Source organism: Podarcis gaigeae (genome assembly GCF_964106915.1).
Source record: "Podarcis gaigeae genome assembly, chromosome: 1".
Classification (NCBI taxonomy): Eukaryota; Metazoa; Chordata; class Lepidosauria; order Squamata; family Lacertidae; genus Podarcis; species Podarcis gaigeae.
In genome coordinates this window covers 91,658,176-91,680,412 of record NC_139678.1, presented here as the reverse complement: position 1 = coordinate 91,680,412, position 22,237 = coordinate 91,658,176, and the positions used below count along the sequence as shown (strand labels likewise).

At 40.5% G+C, this 22,237-nt stretch overlaps 1 protein-coding gene across 9 annotated transcripts in view; it reads left to right on the top strand.

Annotated features, from left to right (window-relative positions):
• SEMA5B (semaphorin 5B) overlaps positions 1–22,237 on the top strand; it is a 353,564-nt gene that overhangs the window by 276,763 nt on the left and 54,564 nt on the right. For all 9 annotated transcript variants that reach the window (XM_083734995.1, XM_083734993.1, XM_083734992.1 and 6 more), the window contains one exon: positions 1,086–1,293. In XM_083734995.1, coding sequence (XP_083591121.1) covers positions 1,086–1,293 — 208 coding nt within the window. The remainder of the gene's footprint in view (positions 1–1,085; positions 1,294–22,237) is intronic.

Below are 22,237 nucleotides of genomic sequence, written 5' to 3'. Positions count from 1 at the left end.
GTAAGGCCCAAGATTTTTAGGACTTTAAAGGATGAAGCACATTTACTTGGAAATCCCACTGAGCTCAGTAAGGCTTATTTCCAAGTGAATGTGCATAGATAACAGTCATAATGTGATTCTAGCATGTGATTAGAAGGCGTATTTGATATGCAGTCCTGAAGTCTGTTGAGTCATAGCTCCCTACTAAGGACCACAGAAATATCATAGCTACATGTCTACTGTTACTTAAACTTATATGGGGGCGTTCCAGCAATCACAGGATGTAGCTGACTGCAAGGATGCAGTTGTGTTTAGTTTGTACTGATTTTCAGATGAAAGTTGTGCAGAATGTTCCTTGGAATCTGTGGCTACAGATTGATATTCTGCCTACAACAATGTTTTTAAGCTTTAAGCTGTTAGCATATTTAAGATCACACAGCTTTGTGTGAATCAGCCTCTAGGACACATCTACGAAACACATTCAACCCTATTTGAAAACAACCCTGGGAAATTGTAGGTGTAGCCGAAACTTACTAGGTAGAGATCTTTATATCCTTTAAATAGTTACAATTTGCAGGGTACACTGCTTTAATGTGTAAATGTATCTCTTCATCCCATGTCATCCTTAATAAAGACATACAATTTGTTTATTATTAATTGATTAAACTACTTATATGCCACCTTTCTACATAAAAGCTCAAGGCGGCTTGCAAGAAAGGTTAAAAACTATATATTAGCAGTTTTTCAAACACCATTAAAAAGCAGTGGAAATCAGAACACAGGAGCAACTTGTTAAGCAAATTCAATAGTCATACTTTAGCCTCATTCAGTAGTTATATACTTTAGTCTCATGCACTCTTCATTCAGAATGAATGGGAACCTGAATGCACAAGCAGAGGGGCTTCAACCAAATAAATGGATTCACTTTTTTTGGTTATGTTTTCATAAGTGTATAAGAAGAGGAGAAATTGGAGAGGAGGGGGGGAAATGGTGTCAGAGCAGCCGTGTAAATGGGATGTAGTTAATCTTTACTCTGTGTGCTGGATGATAAACTGAATCAACATCTTGGAGATTTACTTGCCTCCTGTTTCTTCTTGTTCTGCTAGAACATGGCACCATTTTGAAGGCACTTTCTACAACTAATAAGAGCCTAAGGAGTTGTTACTTAGAGGAAATGCAGATTCTTCCTGCCAGCCAAAAGGAGCCAATCCAGAGCCTCCAAATCCTTCACAGCGACAGATCCCTGTTTGTGGGCTTGAATAATGGAGTGCTAAAAATTCCTCTGGAGAGATGTTCAATGTACAGAACAGAAGGGTAAGGAAATTTATGGCTCTGATATATTCCATGCCAGCTTAAAAGAAAAGCATGAGGGAAACGTATTGCAGTCTGATTCATTTTAGAATACCTTTCTTCATCTTTCAGAGAGAGGCAGAAGATTCTGACAGGCACACGTAGCCTATAGAAGCAAAGGGAATGATTTGAAGGCAACTGTTCTTGCTCATTAGCCCTCATTGGAAATTAATGCTGTTTACCAAGAAATTATGTCTGCAAGCACGGGGGTTGTTCAGGTAGTGCCAAATAATGGTTTTGTGTTGAGTGTGAACTGACCCAGTGACTTAGTGGAGTAAATGGGGCCTATTGGTTGAACCTTTACCCCGTACCCGTGAAGTACTAACTGACCAGTGTTACTCGCTGAGTTCAGTTCTGTGAAGATCTAGACACCTGCACTCAACTGCTGAAACCTGGGAGTAGAACTAGGTGTTGCTATACCTCTGTTTAATATAACACATCTTAAAATGTAAGGAGAAAGGTTGAAGTGTGTGTGAATGACTGTGTATAATTAAAAAGGAAGAACACTATGCATGCCTGACAAATTGGACAAGAGAGGACAAACCTACCTACCACAGATAAGACTAGCCCAAGCTAAACACAGTGGGAGTTTTTATACTTATGGCAAGACTTCTTTGAGTGAATACTTGAAGTGTTGCTCTATATCTCTTGTTTCTATCATTTTAAAGTCCCCCCTACATTTGCTTTGTGTGACAGCAGTTCAGCTCTAGATGGCTGGAATATTCAGTGGAAGGTAGGTGGCTGCTGCTGCTTGTATACAGCGAATGGAACTTGACATTGTTCCTGGCACATTGCAGAATGTGTGCTTGTTTCCTGTCCTTGCACCACACAGAGGTAAACACATGATGTGATAGACACAGTGGTCACATTCCCATGTTGCATATGCAACATGTAAATTTCAACACTGTAAATCGTAATGCCCTGTGGACTGTCCTTCTGAAAATTGGCTGCCCAGATAAATTTGTAAACATCATTTGGCTCCTCCGTGATAATATGACAGCAACAATCACAGATAACAATGGCTCTCAAAGTGAACCAATCACAGTGAGATCAGGTGTTAACAGGGTTGTGTTATTGCCCCAACTCTATTCATTATTTTCATTGCCATGATCCTGCACTTTGTCGAAGGGAAACTCCCCACCGGAGTAGAAATCATATATCAAACAGATGGAAAGCTCTTCAATCTGAGCAGGCTGAAAGCAAAGAGTAAGGTTACCATAACTGCCGGCATAGAGCTTCAGTGTGCTGATGACAACATAGTGTGCGCACGCTCAGAGGATGACCTCCAAACCATCCTAAATATCTTTGCATCCTAAATATCTTTGCAGAAGCTTACGAAAAGCTTGGCCTATCACTCAACATCCAAAAAACCAAAGTGCTGCACCAACAAGTACAAAATAACCCCTCTGCGGTGCTGCAAATCCAAATCAATGGTGTAATGTTGGAAAATGTCAATCACTTCTTCAACCTAGGCAGTTATCTTTCCACAAGGGCCAACATTGATGCTGAAATCCGGCATCACCTGAGCTCTGCAAGTGTGGCTTTCTCCTGATTGAAGTGCAGTGCAGAGTGTTTGAGGACTGGGACATTTGCAGGGAAACCAAAATGCTTGTTTACAAAGCTATTGTACTACCAACCTTACTATATGCTTGTGAAACATGTTACAGATAGGTAGCCGTGTTGGTCTGCCATAGTCAAAACAAAAAAAATTCCTTCCAGTAGCACCTTAAAGACCAACTAAGTCAGTTCTTGGTATGAGCTTTCGTGTGCATGCACACTTCTTCAGATACTTCTTCAGGTATCTGAAGAAGTGTGCATGCACACGAAAGCTCATACCAAGAACTGACTTAGTTGGTCTTTAAGGTGCTACTGGAAGGAATTTTTTTTGTTGTGAAACATGGACCACTTATAAACGCCATCTCCACCTCCACACATCACTTGTGTGACAGGTGAACTAATGTCAATGTACTGGAAGAAGCAAAGATCACTAGTGTTGAAGCAATGATTCTTCAACATCAACTTCGTTGGACTGGTCATGTTGTGCGGATGCCTGATGATTGTCTTCCAAAGCAACTACTCTATTCCGAACTTAAAAATGGAAAGCGTAATGCTGGTGGTCAACAAAAGAGGTTTAAAGACCGTCTCAAGGCAAAACTGAAAAAATGTAGTATAAACACTGACAACTGGGAAACACTGGCCTGTGAGCGCTCCAGTTGGAGAACAGCCTTTACCAAAGGTGTCATGGGCTTTGAAGACACTCGAACTCAGGACACAAGAGAGAAATGTGCTAAGAGGAAGGCACGCATGGCAAATCCACACCGTGATCAACTCCTGTCCGGAAACCAATGTCCCCACTGTGGAAGGATGTGTGGATCCAGAATTGGCCTTCACAGTCACCTACGGACTCATTGTTGAAACTGTGTTTATGGAAGACAATCTTACTCAGCTATGAAACCAAAGAGAAAGATGCAGATCACATTTTTGTGTGTGGACATGTACAAGGTTTTGGGTGCAAACATTAAAAACATTAATTATGTTCATGTGAAATAGTTCCTAAATAGTTTGCTTTAATAACAGCTGCAATATGGGGCTCCATTTAGATTTTACAGCTGCCCTCCACGGTCTTGCAAGCAGCAATCTGTCCTCTAGCTGTTCATATACCCTTTGTCAGTGCTGTCCCCCAAGGGCAGATGCAAAGGGCATATAAATATAACATCACTGTCAGCCTACTCTGCCTGGCGGTCTCCACTGACATGTGACTCCCAGCATCTCATTGGTCCAGGGTTCTTCAGGTCAAAACAGCCATGCCAACTCAGGTGCCTAGGATTTTTTTAAAAATTGCTTTTTGAAGCCAATCACTCATTTCAGAAGGAAGTGACATCTGGAAAAATGCCACATTTATATTGTCAGCAAGATGGACAGGGAGGGGGATAGGAATGATTTTTTCTGTTTGGTTTTGTTTTCAATTTTTGTTCCTGAGTGCAGGCCTGCCATATGGGAGTCACAAAGACAAAAGGTTTGTGTGTCTTTGATGACCTTGCCTCTGAGCACTTGCAAAAACATTGACAGGCTTTGAATTTTCACTAGGCTTCTTGAGATGAATGTTATGCCCAGCAAGTTAAAGTGGGTGTTGGGCACTAAGCATTAGCTGCTTTTACAATGGATCTGGGCAGTTAAACCTTGTGTTTGTCAGCTGGCAAAGCTGATCTCCTTTTTGTTCCTTTTTATTTGTCCTATGTAGATAAGAATTTTGAATGTCACATACCCTCGTTCCACCAACAGCATATTAAAAGCCCCCATTTTCTTGGGGTTATTTTGTCAAAATATAAAAAAGAGGCAAAATTCTGATGCCAGGATGTAATTGAGCCCAGCTTCATATTCACTGGACACATAACAACCTTACTATTTCAAAACATTTAAAACTCTGCTTGGAACTGTTAAGATATATGCAAAAGTATTTAGCAATGGCCATCTTTGGTCAGGTACTAGGGTCTGCTCTTGCAGAAGTGCTTTTCCTTTGGTGAAGATTTTTACTTTCTTGTCTCTGAATTAATAGAAATCTTTGTCTGATATAGATTTCTTAAACTCCTTTATTGTCCCAGAGAGCCAACAGAAGACTTAGTGGTTTGATGCTCTGTAGCTTTGTGTGGCCACTCACCTAAACCCTTCCTTTTTCATCTCTCAGAAACCTAAATGGATGAATTTTATGCCTACTTGATTTTTCGGGGGGGGGGGGAATGCCAATTAAGCTTGTTCTGATATTTTCTTTCCCAAATCTAAAACTCCCATTTCCTTCTTGTTTTCCCCCACCCCCTCAGTCTTCTTAAGTATCATTGTACCCTTTAAAGAAAAATGGCATAATTACTTTAAATACAGCAAGATCAGTTAATGCATTAAAACCAGGATTCTTATTCTCAGAAGTGGACAGTGTAGAGTGGAGTGCTAATCCAGTCAAATGAGAAATGGATGCCTGCTGCAGCCTGCCCACATCTTGCCATACATACTGTAAAAACCCAACCTTGTAGGAGAGGCCATCAAGGCAGGAATGGAATTAAATAAATGCCTAAATAACTCTTTTCATACAATAGTTTAGGGAGAAAGAGAGGATAAGTGCTGATTGACTGAAAATCCTGTCTACTTCATTGAGCCAACACAATATTTGGAATTTTAAATGTTTGATCCTAGTAATTCCCTTTGCCTCAGTTGTCTCCCCACTTCTTGCTGATACACCTGCATTATTCTTGGCCCCTGTGGAGCACTGATGTGTTGAGCCACAGGTCTCACACTCTGATAGTGAACACTCATGGCTGGCCATGCCCAGTATGCAGCATTCCCCAATCTGGTGCCCTCTTTTTCTCCCATCATAGACATCTCATTGGCCATTGTTAGAATGGATGTTGGATTAGGCCACAGAGGTCAGCAAGGTTTATCTTGCCTGGGTCGGGTCGGTCTTGCGGAGATCCCTTCATGGGCCGGATTGTGTGCATGCATGACCGTGCGTGCCTGTGATTTTCGGCATCTGTGCAGACATGGTTTTTGGCGCTGCGGAAACGAGTCCCTGTGCTGCACTGGTTTAGTGCAGCGCACGAGTGGGCAGCTCGGTTCGGTGGCAGCTATGAGCCAGTCAAACGACTAATGTTGTTGCTGTTGTTGATTGCTGATTAACAATGTCCTTGCATTCAGTTTGATCAAATCGGTGTGATCAGGAAAGTAATACAACGCTGGGTTTCAAAATTCACAAGTTCATCATAACAGGGATGTCGAAACCCAAGCAAAAAATACCAGTTGTACAGAATCTTTAAGGAAACAAAAGAAGAGACTGTGCTATTTGGTAGATGGTTAAATGAATGAATGAATGAATGAATGAATGAATGAATGAATGCATTGTAAGCATATTTTATTAATAGCCTTCATTTTGAAATATTTTCACCCGCACCCACACTTCCTAGGTATACAGACGACAAGTTCCCCAACTAACTTTGTATTGGTATCAGCACTGGGTTGTATCAAGAAAGATGTTTTAATTTCATCCATTGCTTTCTACCTGGCACTTCTCCTGGGCAGTGATTTATAGCCTCTTGTTGTTGAGTCTACGTTTAATACATGCCAATAAACTAGCTGCAGGAGGAAAGGCACGGTATCCCCCCTCCCTTTCCTTTCCTAACTTCTTTATGTCATCTCTCTGAGTGTGTGTGTGTGTGTGTGTGTGTGTGTGTGTGTGTGTGTGTGTTTAAAACTAGCTTCTTGCAGAAACTCCATCTTCAGCACTATTTTTTTTTGAAAGTAACTTGTTAAATAACATGGGGCTTTGAGGGAGCTTTTATGCAGCAGGAGACTTTGTGCCCTCGAGGCAGCAACACCACAGCCCTGTTTGTTTTCTTTGGCTCTGTCCCACTTTGCTGGGGTAGCTGTGAGTTTGTGTGTTACACCCTCGAGGCTGATTGGGAGGTCATGATCATTCAGGGTTTTGGAATCCTTTGTCTGGCTCCAAAGCGAGGAAGGGAAAAGGCATATCAGACATGGAAGAAACATTGATCTTAACATTGATTAAACCTAGGTGTTCTGGCATTCTCAGCAGATGTTAGGCTCCGGGATACACTGGAAATTCTCAGAGGTATAGCAAAAACAAGAGCAAGGGTGAGCAAACAGCACTTCTGGCATGTTCTCCTTGCTTTGTTTTCTTCTACAGCCTCTGATGAATCTTCCAAAGGGTTTACTCCCAAGGTTTGTGCTTTGCTTTGTGCTTAAATACTGTGGTGTACAGTATGTAGGGACGCGGGTGGCGCTGTGGGTAAAAGCCTCAGTGCCTAGGGCTTGCCGATTGAAAGGTCGGCGGTTCGAATCCCCGCGGCGGGGTGCGCTCCCGTTGCTCGGTCCCAGCGCCTGCCAACCTAGCAGTTCGAAAGCACCCCCGGGTGCAAGTAGATAAATAGGGACCGCTTACCAGCGGGAAGGTAAACGGCGTTTCCGTGTGCGGCTCTGGCTCGCCAGAGCAGCGATGTCACGCTGGCCACGTGACCCGGAAGTGTCTCCGGACAGCGCTGGCCCCTGGCCTCTTGAGTGAGATGGGCGCACAACCCCAGAGTCTGTCAAGACTGGCCCGTACGGGCAGGGGTACCTTTACCTTTACCTTACAGTATGTATATGTTTCTGCTGATCTGTCTCAGCTAGATTTGTTTTCAGAGCATGATTTGGCCAAATGTGTGGATCAGCTTGTCTGCAGGATATTTCCCACTGTGAAATAGCCTTCATGCTCTTCTGAAGTTACATTTTCAGAGGAAAATCTGAGTGTCTCTGTGTCCTCGGTATCTGTAGTTCAGATTGTTAGCAAACACAATCTTCTCACCTAGGATTGTCATTGCCTATCCTAGATACTGTGACCATCCTCCATTTTTGGTGGTAGTTAAAATGTGGGATTTGCTCCCACAAGAGGCAGTGATGGCCACAAACTTGGGTGGCTTTAAAAGAGGATTAGACAAATTCATGGATGATAAGCCTATCATGGATGACTAGCCACAGTTACTATACTCTGCCTCCACTGTTGGAGGCAGTATGCTTTCTGAATATGAGAAACCACAGGAGGGGAGACTCCTGTTGCCCTCAGGTCCTGCTTGTAGGCTTCCCATGGGGGCATCTGGTCGGCCACTGTGAGAACAGGATGCTGGACCTGATGTGCCACTGACCTGATTCCACAGGCTCTTCTTATCTCACATTGATGTTTTCACACCAAAACTATTTTTATGAGGATATAGGTGACAAAAAGAGAGAAAATGAGCCTCATGGCTGGCTCTGCTGTTAGGCAGGGTGAAGCTGCCGCCTCAGGCAGCAGATGCTAAGGGTATGTGCTTGGGGTTTTTTTTGGGGGGGGGGGTTGCAGTAGTCCTCCACCATTCCTCCCTAGCTGCTTCTTCTAGCCCATGGGTAGGTAAACTAAGGTCCGGGGGCCGGATCCGGCCCAGTCGCCTTCTAAATCTGGCCTGCAAATGGTCCGGGAATCAGCGTGTTTTTACATGAGTAGAATGTGTCCTTTTATTTAAAATGCATCTCTGGGTTATTTGTGGGGCATAGGAATTTGTTCACCCCCCCCAAAAAAAAATATAGTCTGTCCTCCCACAAGGTCTGAGGGACAGTGGACCAGCCCGCTGCTGAAAAAGTTTGCTGACCCCTGTTCTAGCCATTCCCCTCTGTCAGAGGACAGAGCTATGTGTGCCACTCAGCCTGTCTGCCTGGAAGACCCTAAGCAATGCTTCTAGCCTCAGTTTTGTGTTGGGAAACACTTTTCCCGTTGCTAGTGTTTGAAGTAAGATCAATTGCCAGACTTACCTCAGTACCTAGAATGGAGCGGGGGGGAGTGCCATCTTCTCCTTTGCCTCAGGCACCAAAATGTCTTGGGCCTGCCTTAATGATCTTGTACACTGCTTGAGACAGAACTAGTAAAAAGGAGTAATTTCAGAGGTGCCTAGCTTCTGGTTTCTGTATGTCTGTCACTTAAATGCTAGTGAGTTTGGAGACTTGGATGGTGTCAGTGTGTTATTCTTTTAAAGCTTGCTCGTTTGATATAGAATAGCTTTGTCTACTTACCTCTTTATCTCTACCTAACTGGTCTAAATCCAGCCATGATGGACTGAGGGTAAAATACAGTGCCACAGTGAGCGAGGTGAAATTAGTTTCATCCTAGTACTGATTGACACTGAGTAAGCAATATTGTCAAAACTTAAGATGCCTGCAGATGCTGCCGAAGAATAACTAGCCTGATGTACTGTAGTCATAAATTCAAGTGGAAATCCTTCACAGTGTGCTATTTGTTTTACTTCCACTAACTTTCTGACCCTTGGCGTCCACAGTTTATCAACAGATTTGCAGATAATCAAAGTGGGTTCTGACATGGTGATGTAGAGAAGTTGTGGGGTGATGCAGTTTGCTATTTACCTCAGTGGATTTTTCAGTCTGCAATTAAAGAAAGTGTCCACCCAAGCCAGGAGTTTGTTAGGCTTCCCTGCTTCTCATGCTGCGTATACACTATAACTATAAAGCCCATTCAAAGCACATTCTTGTCCTCAAAGAATTCTGGGCACTCTGTTCCCAGCAACCCTTAACAAACTACAGTGCCAACAATTTGGGGCTGGGGAGAGCAAATGTGTTTCAAATGCACTTTTAAAATATAGTGTGTACACAACCTCTGTGCTGCACAAAATAGAACCTTTGTCTCCCTCCTAGTAGACATATACATCCAGAGTAGGGAATTGCAAAAGTTCTCCTTGAGACAGGAGAATTAAGAAATGGGAAGTATCATATGCTTCACCATAAATGTCTTGCTAATGTCATCTGCTAATTTCTTTTTGTAGAATATAAATCACTAAGAGAAGTTCCACACATCTTCACAAAAATTGTGTTGATTTTCACCACTACCAATTATTGTACCAGGATAATGGACAAAGTTTAAAATGAAATGAAATGCTCAAAAGTCCTGTCTTTCTACAATCTTGGCTTCTTCTAGTCATGCTTTTTTACCATGACCACCCAGTTGTAAAATTTCCATTTGCTATAAAATAAACATGTTAAGTTGTAGCTAAAATTTTGCACAACAAGAATGATATTCTTAGCAATCCCAGGGATCATAATTCAGCATCACAGTAGATAAACCAGCATAAGTGTGTGGTGTTTGGTCTCCAGTTTTTCAGGCAGTATGTTTGATTATTCAAACCTAAAATGTTTAAATTTGGTGTATTATCCTAAGCAACTTGTCCTATGCCTCTTTTCCCCATACATTTTTGGACATTAACTTTTTATTCATTACATTTTAAAACTGTTTTCCCCATTGCGCTGCATTCATGTTTGCTTACAAATGATTAAATGAAATGCCAATATATTACATAATGCGGCAATTTGTTATAAACTTGAAAATTCAATATTTCCAGAGGGGGTTGCAGCAAAAACCATCATTGGAGCCTTGTAGCACCTTAAAGATTAACAAATGTCTTATACATAAGCATTTGTGGACTAGGGCCCACTTAAAATTACACAGGAAACATTCCATATTAAAGTAACAAAGGCAATTAGTGAAAAATAGTTATCTGTATAACATTCTCCAATTTAATTTAAAGCCAGCAATGTTCCAAACAAAGACAGAGGCGAGAGTACATCTCTGGCAGCCATTCTCATATGGAGAAATTCCAAGAATAATTGATCTATTTATAATGTTCATATGCACACTTCTGATTCCAAAATAATTACATTTTGTAATCAAATATCTCTTATTTTACCAGATTAGATCTCAGTTCAAGATTAGCTTTATTAGGCCCAAGCCAAATGTTATCCAAGAGATGCATGAACACTGTAGAATGGAAGCCGCTGTGGGATGCTACCAAGGAGGTGCTGTTTAATTCAGTTCCCTCCAGCCATTTTCCTTTTCAAAATCATTTGCCCAGTTGCTCCTGCATCTGCTGGAAAAATATGTGTGTCATGTCTTATTCCTCACATAACATTGAAAAAGAGCTAGGGGGCTCATTTTGAGCAACCTTTTCCCTCACACCTTATATCAACTGTTGCAAACCTAATGTCTGTGGGGAGTGTGGCATCTGCGACAGCCTTCTTTGGTATGTCCAAGATGAACCATAACCACCAGATTTTCTGCTGCTTTTTCTTTTTCTTTTTTTAAAAAAGTATGTTTCTAGTATGTTTAGATCTTGAGATGTAAGGCAAAAAAATAAAGATACCATTCTCCACATTCTCCACATGTTTTGTGAGGAATTAGGCAGTTCCACCCCTTCAATATTTTAGTCTCCCCCAAAACAACAACAACAACATGTAGATGCCCATGCGGGCATGAGACTGTGTGTGTGTGTGTGTGTGTGTGTGAGAGAGAGAGAGAGAGAGAGAGAGAGAGATCGATATTGTGTTATCTCCCCAATCAGGAACAGCAAGACATTGCTGACTTCCTGTGGTGAGTCTGAGGTTGGCCAGGAGTGGTGGCAAAGCAATAATGACTGCACCCTCTCTAATGTTGCATTATGCCACACACCCCACAGCAGCCAGGGCCTAATGTTAAACCACTCCTTCTTTCTGGTGAGTCTTACAGGACGTTACAGGGAAGCTAGAAATGTATGCGTTTCCCCATCTGCCAAATTTCTGCCTGAATCCCATGAGGCTATCTAAGTCTTCTAAGAGAAGGTAGAGCTATAGTATTTTCTTCTGTAAGGGACTCTTCAGAAGTATATTTTTAGGTGTGTCAGCCAATATGTTTTAAGTGTATGAATGTAAAGTATGAATGTGAAAAAATATGTGTTTGCAAACACATATGTTAAATGTGTATATTCATTAGTGAACTGCATCCTGTTTGTGATGGATGGTTTGTGGCCACAGTTCAGGAGCAGATCGCTGCTTGATCAAATAGTGTTAAAGAAAAACCAGGTGCAGCAATAGCAGGAGGAAGTATGTTACATATCATTCTTTTCTCAAAATGGAAGGAGAGGCTACTAAGACAGAATCTGGAAACCTCTCATCCATGACTTTTTCTGAAAGCATAGCTTAACACTTACAATTTCAATCCATTGTTCAGGTAGAACCATCCCTAAAAGCCATTTTGTTCTTCTCAGCCAGAGTTGTATAGATACTTTTCCTATTAGTCTCATTCCTATTACAACAAACAATTGATTCCTTTGGTCCTTTAGCTGCACTAGTAACATATGATTGCTGTGGCTTCAGGATAGTATCTGTAATTTACTCCAGCATGTTCTACATTTTAAAACAAACATTATAACAACTTGCAAGAACTAAATATTTGAAATAGGCACTCTCCTTTGAAGGTACCTGTCCCAGGGGCAGTACTTTAGGGTAATGGCAGCTGCTCTAAGCTGCAACCTTATATGTTGGCAGCAAGGACTCTATTCCCTCCACAATTCTCATGCCATTTAGTTCAAGCTTCTGTATTTATGGCAAATGTGTAGTGGAAGATGTTTCTCCTTAGTTTTGGTGAGCTACTCCATTTTACAAGGAGGTGAGATATACATACTTTTGGGAGGTGAGGGCCTCACTTTTCATCCATTTTGTATGGGTTGTATCAATTTTTTTAAAATAAAAGATAAAGTTTTTTAAGCAAATTATTATAATTAATTGGTTAAAAAAAGATTTATACACTGGCTTCTGACCAAATGCCCTCCAGGGCTGCTTACATGAGATGATAATGCAAATTATATTTTGGTTGTGACCAGTGCTTTAATAAAGAGAAAAAGGTGCTGGTCCTCATGCAATTATTACAGTAAGTGCCACGCTTTTAACAATTGGGGAAAGGTGTCAGTACTGAGTACCCCTGAGTGCCCCCAGGAAAAAGCACTGGTTGTGACTATTCAGTCACACAGATGCTACTTCACCTTTAGACTGAGAACTCCTGACAAGGGGCCTGGAGCAAAGAGAACTGGAGAGCATTGGAACCAGCAAGCAGAGGGACTCAGAACTTGGAATAGGTGGTCAGAGTTGAGGCCTTCAGAACCCTGGACAGGTCCCAGGAAGCAGAGGACTTGATCTGGCTGTCTTGCTGTGTACTACCTGTACCACCTCATGCTTGTTTGGTACCACTGCAAAGAGGAGTTTGGAAGGTATTGCTTCCATTTTTATTTTATTTTTACTAAATGTAGCTTAAAGGGATATCTGAATGTAGGAAGACTCATGGTTAGTCTTATTGTTTCCTAAATCATGGTTTATGAAGCTGGCTTGTTTTAGGTTTCGGATGTAATGCTAAACTGTGCTTAATCAAAACGAAGTGGAACTTTCTGAGCACCTTGCAGCTGTGCCAGGAAAGGGGGAGTTGATCATGTGTAAGCTTGAAACTCATGATTGGTATGTAAAATTGTAGTTTAAACATGTGAATACGTTTAGCCTGGATAAAGAGCTGTCACGTGAAAGGTGGAGCAAGCTTGTTTTCTCTTGCTCTGCAAGGTAGGACCCAAACCAATGACTTTAAGTTACAAGAAAGGAGATTCCAACTAAACATCAGGAAGAACTTTTCTGGCAGTAAGAGCTGCTCAGCAACAGAAGGGACTCTCTTGGAAGGTGGTGGACTCTCCTTCCTTGGAGGTTTTTAAGCAGAGGTTGGATAACCAGCTGTCATGTATGATCTAGTTGAGATTCCTGCATTGCAGCGGGTTGTAATTGATCACCCTTCAGGATCCCTTCCAACTGTACAATTCTCTGGTTCTATCTATGCCAATTAGCAATTGTTTCAAATTAGAAACAATTGCCGCCACCACCATCTTGTAGACTGCATCATGAGAAGGTAGGGTGTAAATAGAAATAAATTCATTGATTTCCACCAGACACCAGATCCAACAATCTGAACTGCCCTGAGATAAACTGTAATAATTTCACTTCCATTTCTCCTTCCAGGACCATACTAAATCGGCATCAGACAGTTGTGGTGTTGGTGACCCCACATTTGAACAGGGATACCTCCTTTTCTTGGATAGTTGAAGTTGGGGAGGCCTTGGTTCTTTTCCCGGCCCTCTAATTAAAACCCCTAACTAATTGCTGCTCCTCTCCCTGGGATGATTCCTCCTGTAGGATGTTATATTAAGACTGTCATGGTTAGGAATGGGATTGTGCTTCAGCACCCAGATTGACTTATTCCCTCCTCTGAAAAAATGCTCTGTCTCTTTCATTCCTGTTTTTATGGCCTCTGAGTTTCCACTTGGATGACTGCCCTCGTTGCTGGTTGTCAGAGGCCCATTGTATTTCTGTTTTTATTTGAGGTTGCTTTTTCTTGGCAAGGCAACAGGAGTTCAGATTGTTGTATTTTTTTAAACAATGTTTATGAAGCGGTGCTTATTCATATATTTTTAATAACTCTCTCTTTACCAATGCAGACGTAAATCTAGATTTAATCAGAATTTCCTCGGGGTAGCATTCATCTTCATATTCGAGCAAAAGTAGTGTTTATTTTATTTTGTTCCTTTTAAAAAGTAAATTACTCTATAAAGAACTCATTGTCACTAGGAATGATGGAAAGGTGTGTCAGGGAATAAGAAATGGAGTAATTTGCTGTGTATATTGTTTGAGGCCATAATCTGAGAAGCTGCCATCAATTACAAAGATACAGAACATGCTAGGGAACGAGGGATTAACCAGTTAAAGGCAAGCTGGAATCACTGGTGTGAATGGAGAAATGAGGGGAAATGGCCCAGGGAAGCCATGAGTCTTATTTTGCTGTTGCTGTCAGCTTTCCAACAGCCTGGAAAGTTGTGTTTAGTTTCAGAGGTTCTATGTAAGGGCTTAATTTATGTATTCAAAATGTATTGTGTGCCCACCAGTATGAGGGAGGCAACTTAGCAATAAATGCATTCATACATGAGTACGCATGTGAGCACAAGGGCAATATAAATTGTGAGTTTTATGTTCTGAAATCATAAATGTGTTGCAGAGGTTAATATACTAAAAAAAGAAAAGAATATCAAATTAATAGTGCACAATTAACTGTGATGATTGACATTCATATTTAAATTGGGATCTCTTAATTTGCAAAGTTTTAAATTGCTATTATTTTTAGGGCGCAGTACCTTCCTGCATCAGTTCTCCACTCTTACGCTTTTCTACCTGCTGCTGTTTAAATTTTATGTTGATTTTTATTGCGTTTTGAAGAGTTGATTAATTGTCATTGTATTTTAATGTTTAATGTGTAAGCTTTCCAGAGAACACTGCAATTGGGCAGCATATAAAAACTATAAATAAAGAATTATTCTCTTCCAATCAGCAACACATAACCCTACTTTTCCCTGTACCTTGTGTGCATCCTGATACTTTTAAAAATGTCTAAGCAGATTTGGAATTTTCGTAAGCATTCTATAACTTCTTAGTAGCTGAGTCAATCGCTATTTAAGGCTTGTTTAAATTAATGGAGCTTTTACAGCAAAATAGCTACAGAGGTTTCAAGGATTATCACTGCTTTCTTGTTCTTTCTTTTCTCAAGCTTGCAATTAACTCACTCATCTGTTGTTAGTAAGTTGGCCTTGCAGCTGCTTGTGCTTGTTTGTTTCTGTACAGGATGAGTGCGTTATCAAAATGCACCTCTAATTCTTACATTATGTGAAATGCAAACAGCCATTTCTCATTTACTTCAGCCGTATGATCTATGATTGTTTAGACTTTTACAAGACTCTGTTACCAACCGGCTCCTTTAGATGGAAGATGAATGACAACTTGTTTAGAGATCAGGAGATTATCAAGAAGGCCAAAAAAACAATAAAGGACTATTTTGAGATAAATTTGAACACTGCTGTGGAAAAAAGAACAATCTGGGACGCAAGCAAAGCTGTGATGAGAGGGTTCTTGATACAACAGAACGCCATAAAGAAAAGACTACAAAATGAGAAAAAGGACAAGATTTTGGGGAAAATTAAAGAGTTAGAGAAGAAACTAAGAGTAAACCCGAAGTCACAGCCGATTTTGAGAGAAATTAAACTTCATCAGGCACAATATTCCAAACTGATAAATCAGGAAATAGAATGGAAGATTAAATCAATGAAACAAAAAACATTTGAATCGGCTAATAAATGTGGGAAACTGCTGGCTTGGCAGTTGAAGAAGAGACAAAAGCTGAACATAGTAACAAATTTGGAAATAGAAGGAAGGAATATTCAGAACCCGGTGGAAATTAGAAAATGTTTCCAGAAATATTTTAAGAAATTATACACTCAAGGGCCACAAAAGGAGGAAGAGATTGCAAAATTTTTGGAGAAAAATGGACTTAAAAAACTATCACAAGAAAATAGATCACTCCTGAATAGTAAAATAACACGACTAGAGATAGAACAGGCCATTCAGAATATGAAGTTGGGCAAGTCTCCAGGGCCAGATGGCTTGACCTCCAAGTACTATAAGACATTAAGTGACTATTTGATTCAACCACTGATGGAGGTCAGCAATGAAATTATGGAGGGAAAGAAGGCGCCTGAATCGTGGAAGGAAGCTTTCATCACATTGATACCAAAATCAGAAACTGAAAAGACACAACTTAAGAACTACCGCCCCATTTCCCTTTTAAATGTGGATTACAAAATATTTGCTGACGTTTTGGCAGGAAGACTCAAAAGAGTTTTAAATGAGATAATTCATAAAGACCAGGCAGGCTTTCTCCCAGGAAGACATTTATTTGCTAATACAAGGAACATTATTGACATTTTGGAACTTTTGCAAACAAATATTAACACTAAAGCAGTTCTAATTTTTATAGACGCGGAGAAGGCCTTCGATAATATTTCTTGGAAATTTATGAAGGGGAATTTAAAGGAAATGGGAGTGGGGCGGGGTTTTGAAAATGGGATTGACGCGATTTATTCAGAACAAAAGGCAAAACTGATAGTTAACAATGTGGTTACAGAAGAGTTTAAGATTGAAAAAGGGACACGACAAGGCTGCCCGATTTCCCCCTTGCTGTTTATTTCTGTCCTGGAGGTGCTCTTGAACTTGATTAGAGGGGACCGGTTGGTGCAAGGGATTCAGATCGGAGTGAAACAATATAAACTTAAAGCTTTTGCAGATGACCTTGTTTTGACATTGCAAGAGCCAGAATCTAGTACAAAAAGAGTGTTACAATTAATTCAGGACTTTGGTCGGGTAGCGGGCTTTAAACTAAACAAACAGAAAACTAAGGTGTTGGGAAAAAACTTGACAGATGCAGAGTCAGAACGGTTTCAGAGAGAAACAGAACTAACTGTGGTTAAAAAAGTAAAGTACCTAGGGGTAAACATAACAGCAAAAAATCTGAGTCTATTTAAGGATAATTATGAAAAATGTTGGTCTGAAATTAAGAGAGACTTGGACAGTTGGTCAAAATTGAAGCTTTCTTTGTTAGGCCGAATTGCTGCTATTAAGATGAATGTATTGCCTAAGATGTTGTTTTTATTTCAAACATTGCAAATTGTGGATAAGACGGAGTGCTTCAGGAAGTGGCAGAGAGATATTTCTAAATTTGTCTGGCAGGGCAAAAAGCCCAGAATTAAGTTTAAGATATTAACTGATGCGAAAGAAAGAGGGGGCTTTGCCCTGCCAGACTTAAGGTTGTACTACGAAGCCGCAGCTTTCTGCTGGCTAAAAGACTGGCTACTTCTAGAGGACACTGATGTGTTAGATTTAGAAGGTTTTAACAATGCATTTGGCTGGCATGCATACTTATGGTATGACAAAGTTAAGATCAATAAGGCCTTTAAGAACCATATTGTCAGGAAAGCAGTGTTTAATGTCTGGACAAAATACAAAGACCTATTGGAAAATAAAACTCCAAGATGGCTATCACCTCTGGAGGCTAAGGCCCGAAAAAGACCCAATATGGAGGCCAAATGGCCGAAATATTGGGAAATAATAGAGAAAGAGGGTAACAATTGGAAATTGCAGAGTTTGGAAAAAATGAAAGACAAAGTGCGAGACTGGTTACATTACGCTCAGATTCAAGAAATTTTTAAAAAGGATAAAAAGTTAGGATTCCAGGTGGAGAAATCGAAGTTGGAAACAGAATTGTTAGAACCTAAGACTAAAGTACTTTCAAGAATGTATAACTTGCTGTTGAAATGGAATACACAAGATGAAATGGTTAAGTCGGCCATGATAAAGTGGGCACAGGATATTGGGCATAATATTATGTTTGAGGATTGGGAAAGGTTGTGGACCACGGGGATGAACTTCACGGCATGTAATGCTCTGAAGGAAAATGTAATGAAAATGATATATAGGTGGTACATGACCCCAGTTAAACTAGCCAAAATATGCCATGTGCCAGACAACAAATGTTGGAAATGTAAGGAAAATGAAGGAACATTCTTTCACCTCTGGTGGACTTGTCCCAGGGTGAAGGTCTTCTGGGAAATGATATATAATGAGCTGAAAAAAGTATTTAAGTATACCTTCCTTAAGAAACCAGAGGCCTTCCTCCTGGGCATTGTCGGCCAGATGGTGCCAAAGAAGGACCGAACATTCTTTTTGTACGCAACAGCAGCAGCAAGGATACTTATCGCCAAGAAGTGGAAAACTCAAGATCTACCCACTCTGGAAGAATGGCAGATGCAGCTGATGGACTATATGCAACTGGCTGAGATGACTGGCAGAATTCGAGACCTGGGAGAAGAGAGGGTTGAAGAAGATTGGAGGAAATTTAAGATTTATTTACAAAAATATTGTGATTTGGTGGAAAGTTAAGTAGGATGTTTGATCATAAATAATTGGCCACCACAAAATCGGATCGAAATGGGATGTAAAGTGAGATTAAGAGAAATTAATTTACAGAGGATTATATTTAAATAAGTGGTTATAAAATTTGCAAATTAGATGATAAATTGCTGGGAAAAATTTATGATGATGAAAATGGCAGCGGGAGATGTGAGGAAGTCCAAAGAAGTCATGAAACTCTGTTGAGATAAAAGAAAGGTTGTTTATTTTTGTACTTTATTTTGTAAAAACCCCTAATAAAAATTTATTAAAAAAAAAAAAATAGACTTTTACAAGACTCTGGATTTTCAAAATTTAAAAAACAAAGCTTGTTTAAAAAGTATTTGGAATTATGTTTTACTCCCCCCCCCCCCCCCAGCAAGCAGCAGTGGGAAACAACCAACCAGTTCTAAAGATATAAGAGGCCTGGTAAATCTTTAGAACACAATGGCTTCTAACTAAGAAGATGCTAGGAAGCAAAAATATTATGGCAAGTGACATGTGTATTTCTGCTCTCCTCATCTAGTATACTGATGCTCTGATGAACTAAAAACCTGCCAGTGTCAACTATGCATTGCCATTGATGGACTTGCAAGCAACTCCCTTGGTCTCTTATCACAGAGAAACCTGAGGGCATCTGACCTCAGGGAAGACAGACTATGCCAGCTGATGGGATGTGCTTATGACTCAGAATGGTTGTCATTAGGTTGGTTGCTTGTGCATCACCCAAAAAGAGCAAAGGCATCACCAGGAAAGGGCAGAAATTTGTAAAATCAATACGCATAGGTGCCAATTTAGAAAGAATTACTATAGTTTAAATAAAAATGCAATACAGTTTATGAATGTTATGGATATAACATTCCACCTAGAAAGCACTCCAGGAGCCTTTTAAATGAAAATTAAATTCACCATCATGGGAAATACTGTGACTGCTCAGTCTACCTGCTGTAGATGTGCAACTTCAGGGGCCCTGAGTCTTCCTTCTTAGGAGTCTTTTATCTTTAAACTCCACTTGGACCAGGCAGCCCTTCAAACAGAGAACTATCCTCCCCCTGCCCCGTACTCAGGTTCTTGCAGTTTAATATGGGAGGTGGTGAGTTATTACATTACTAGTTCCATTGTTTAAATAAGAATCAGTTGGCGTTAAGCGGAAGTGAATATTGGTACTAGACGGCAGCCATGAATGTGTTGTGTTGTTTAGCAGGAAAATGAATTTGTTTCCACTTGACTGGTGTCTGGATAAAGTAGCTCAGTTCTGCTTCACTTGTCTTTTCAGTGGGGATGATAATGGATTTTTACAGATCACCAGTTTGTCTCTACAGTTTACGTTATGTTTTGGGGTTGTTTCTTTGTTTTTGCTTAGAAAATTAAAATTGTAGGATTTGGCTTTTATTTTTATTTATTTAATTTCGTAGCCCTTGAGCATTCTTGAATTCCTATTCTGCTCTTTTAGCGCCATCTGCTTTGGGGCATGACAGATGCTCTGTATCCTGCATGTTGGTTATTGAGGCTGTCAGTAATTAGGATTTGTTTGGCTGGAAACTAATATGATTATTTGTTTAGCTCAACCCCCTTTGCAGGTTGATGTTAATGGGACAATAAGCTAATCTTGTCGAGTAGTTCCAAGACTGCCAAGCACAATCTCACACTCGCAGCTACTGGGCAAGGATCTAATAATTCTTCTCCATTGCTTGTAAAAATTGCATTGGTAGTTGCCAAGCAGCTTTGTGAATGAATTCTACAAACCTGGATTCTACTCACAGCTTTTCTTCTTTCATAAGGTGGACTGATATAAAGACTGCTATAGCATGCTGAACCCATAGCCCAGTTCTGATGCATCAATAAAAGCTAAATTCTGTGCCCACTAAATTAATGCAAATTACTGACATTTGCAAAATCCCATGGTTTTGATTTTAAAAGGCTTTGGAATTGGTGATGGGGAGCAGGATTTAGAAGGAGGAAGGAGACTGCAAGGAAGAAACGGCATGGAGATTTTGACAGTGTGAGCAATGAGACACGGAAGAAGGTAGATGTGGAAGAGCACTAACTTGTCACTCACTAGCAACTAAGGGCCATTATATCAATCACACTTTTAAAAAGCTGCCCTTAATGCTGCCACTGGGACTTTAATGGAAAATCAACTGTGGGGCTTTGATCCAAATGAGGGGCCTTTGCCAGTTTCCCACCAAATGTCCTCTGCCACCAGCTGTTGTGGGTCCCTAGAGGGAGGAAGGGTGTGTTGGTGGGAAACTAATTTGGATCTGTGATGTGGATCAGGCCCCAATCTGGTTGCTTTTCCTTCAAAATTCAATAGGTAGTGTTAAGCATACTTTATTTTTTTATATTTTAAGCAGTTATCAACACATGATTTTGCTCTTAAACTTTTGCCCAGATGCTCTGATTTCCAAAGTTTCACCTAAAACTCACCACCTGTTTTCCTCTGTGATGCTGAGATTTTGAAATAATCTCCTTTTTATAGTACTTGAGTTTCTCAGGATGCCCAAATACTCTTATCAAATACCGGTTTCCGTGCCTAGGGCTGCTCCATGTGGGAACTTTTCATGATCCTAACTCACCTTTGTAGGACATGGCCAAGATCATGAGAACTGTGCCACGGAAAAGCACATTTCCTCCTCACAGAGCATCACTGTTATAGGTTTAATGAATTGATTCTTATGACTTCACAGTTTGCATTGGCCACAAAGAAACCGTGTGGACCAGGATGGAAGAGCATGGGCCAGTATATCCTGTATGCCAGGGCTGGGAACTCTGAAGCAATTTTCAGTTTCCAAAATGAGAGCTATCTGGATATACCCTTGGCAATCGCACAGCATAGCCCTGTGCTTAAGAAGTCTTTTGCTACATTCATTTCACTAAGGTTGTCACTTTTGTTCTGTGTGCTTATTCCCACACTTATCTCAAACTGTACCTTCTGCTTTCATCTGCACTCGTGACTTCACAAATTAAAACAATGAGTGAGGATAGAGTCATAGCAGCAGATGGCAGGGAAACTCCTAAGGAGCCTAGATCCTATTTTCATGCAAATGTCTTCTGTGGCTAAGAATAAGGAGTGAGAGGCAAAATAACTCTTGTATTAGAGAGATGAATTGAATTGTTTATAAATGGAGTGTTTGGGGTGTATTCTATTAGGCATCAGATAAGACATTTATTGCAAAGCAATGAACTTAGAAGTGAAAGCCTTTTGACATTAATGCCCTGTCGGAATAAATCCCATCTGTTAAAATGCGTTCAGGGTGGCGTTTTCTTGGATTCCCAATGAATATACCACAGCTAATAATTTCTGGAATAACCCTAGCATCATCCCCCTAAACACAACCAAATGTGTTGTGAATTATCCTACCTAGGCTGACTATCCTTTCATTCATACACACAAACTGTGGGATATACTCACACAGTGAATGCTGCAGTCACATGTCTCTTTGGATTCTGCTGTTTTAAGTCCTTTCTGAATTGTTATCCTTTTCCCAATTGGTCTTGGTCTTCTCAGTTCCACTGGCCTTATCCACGCCAGATTGCCTTCTCCATATTGGGTTCTCCACAAAATTACCTTTTTCAAATTGATATTGAAAGGGAACTGTTTTTTAGTGTCGCACATCAAATAAAAGTTCTTTCTGTAGAATTATTCTCTGCCAGGATCCAGGTTTGAATTGTCTCTACGTTGATTACTTCTCCTACCTGAGCTGTTATCCTTCCACAAGGG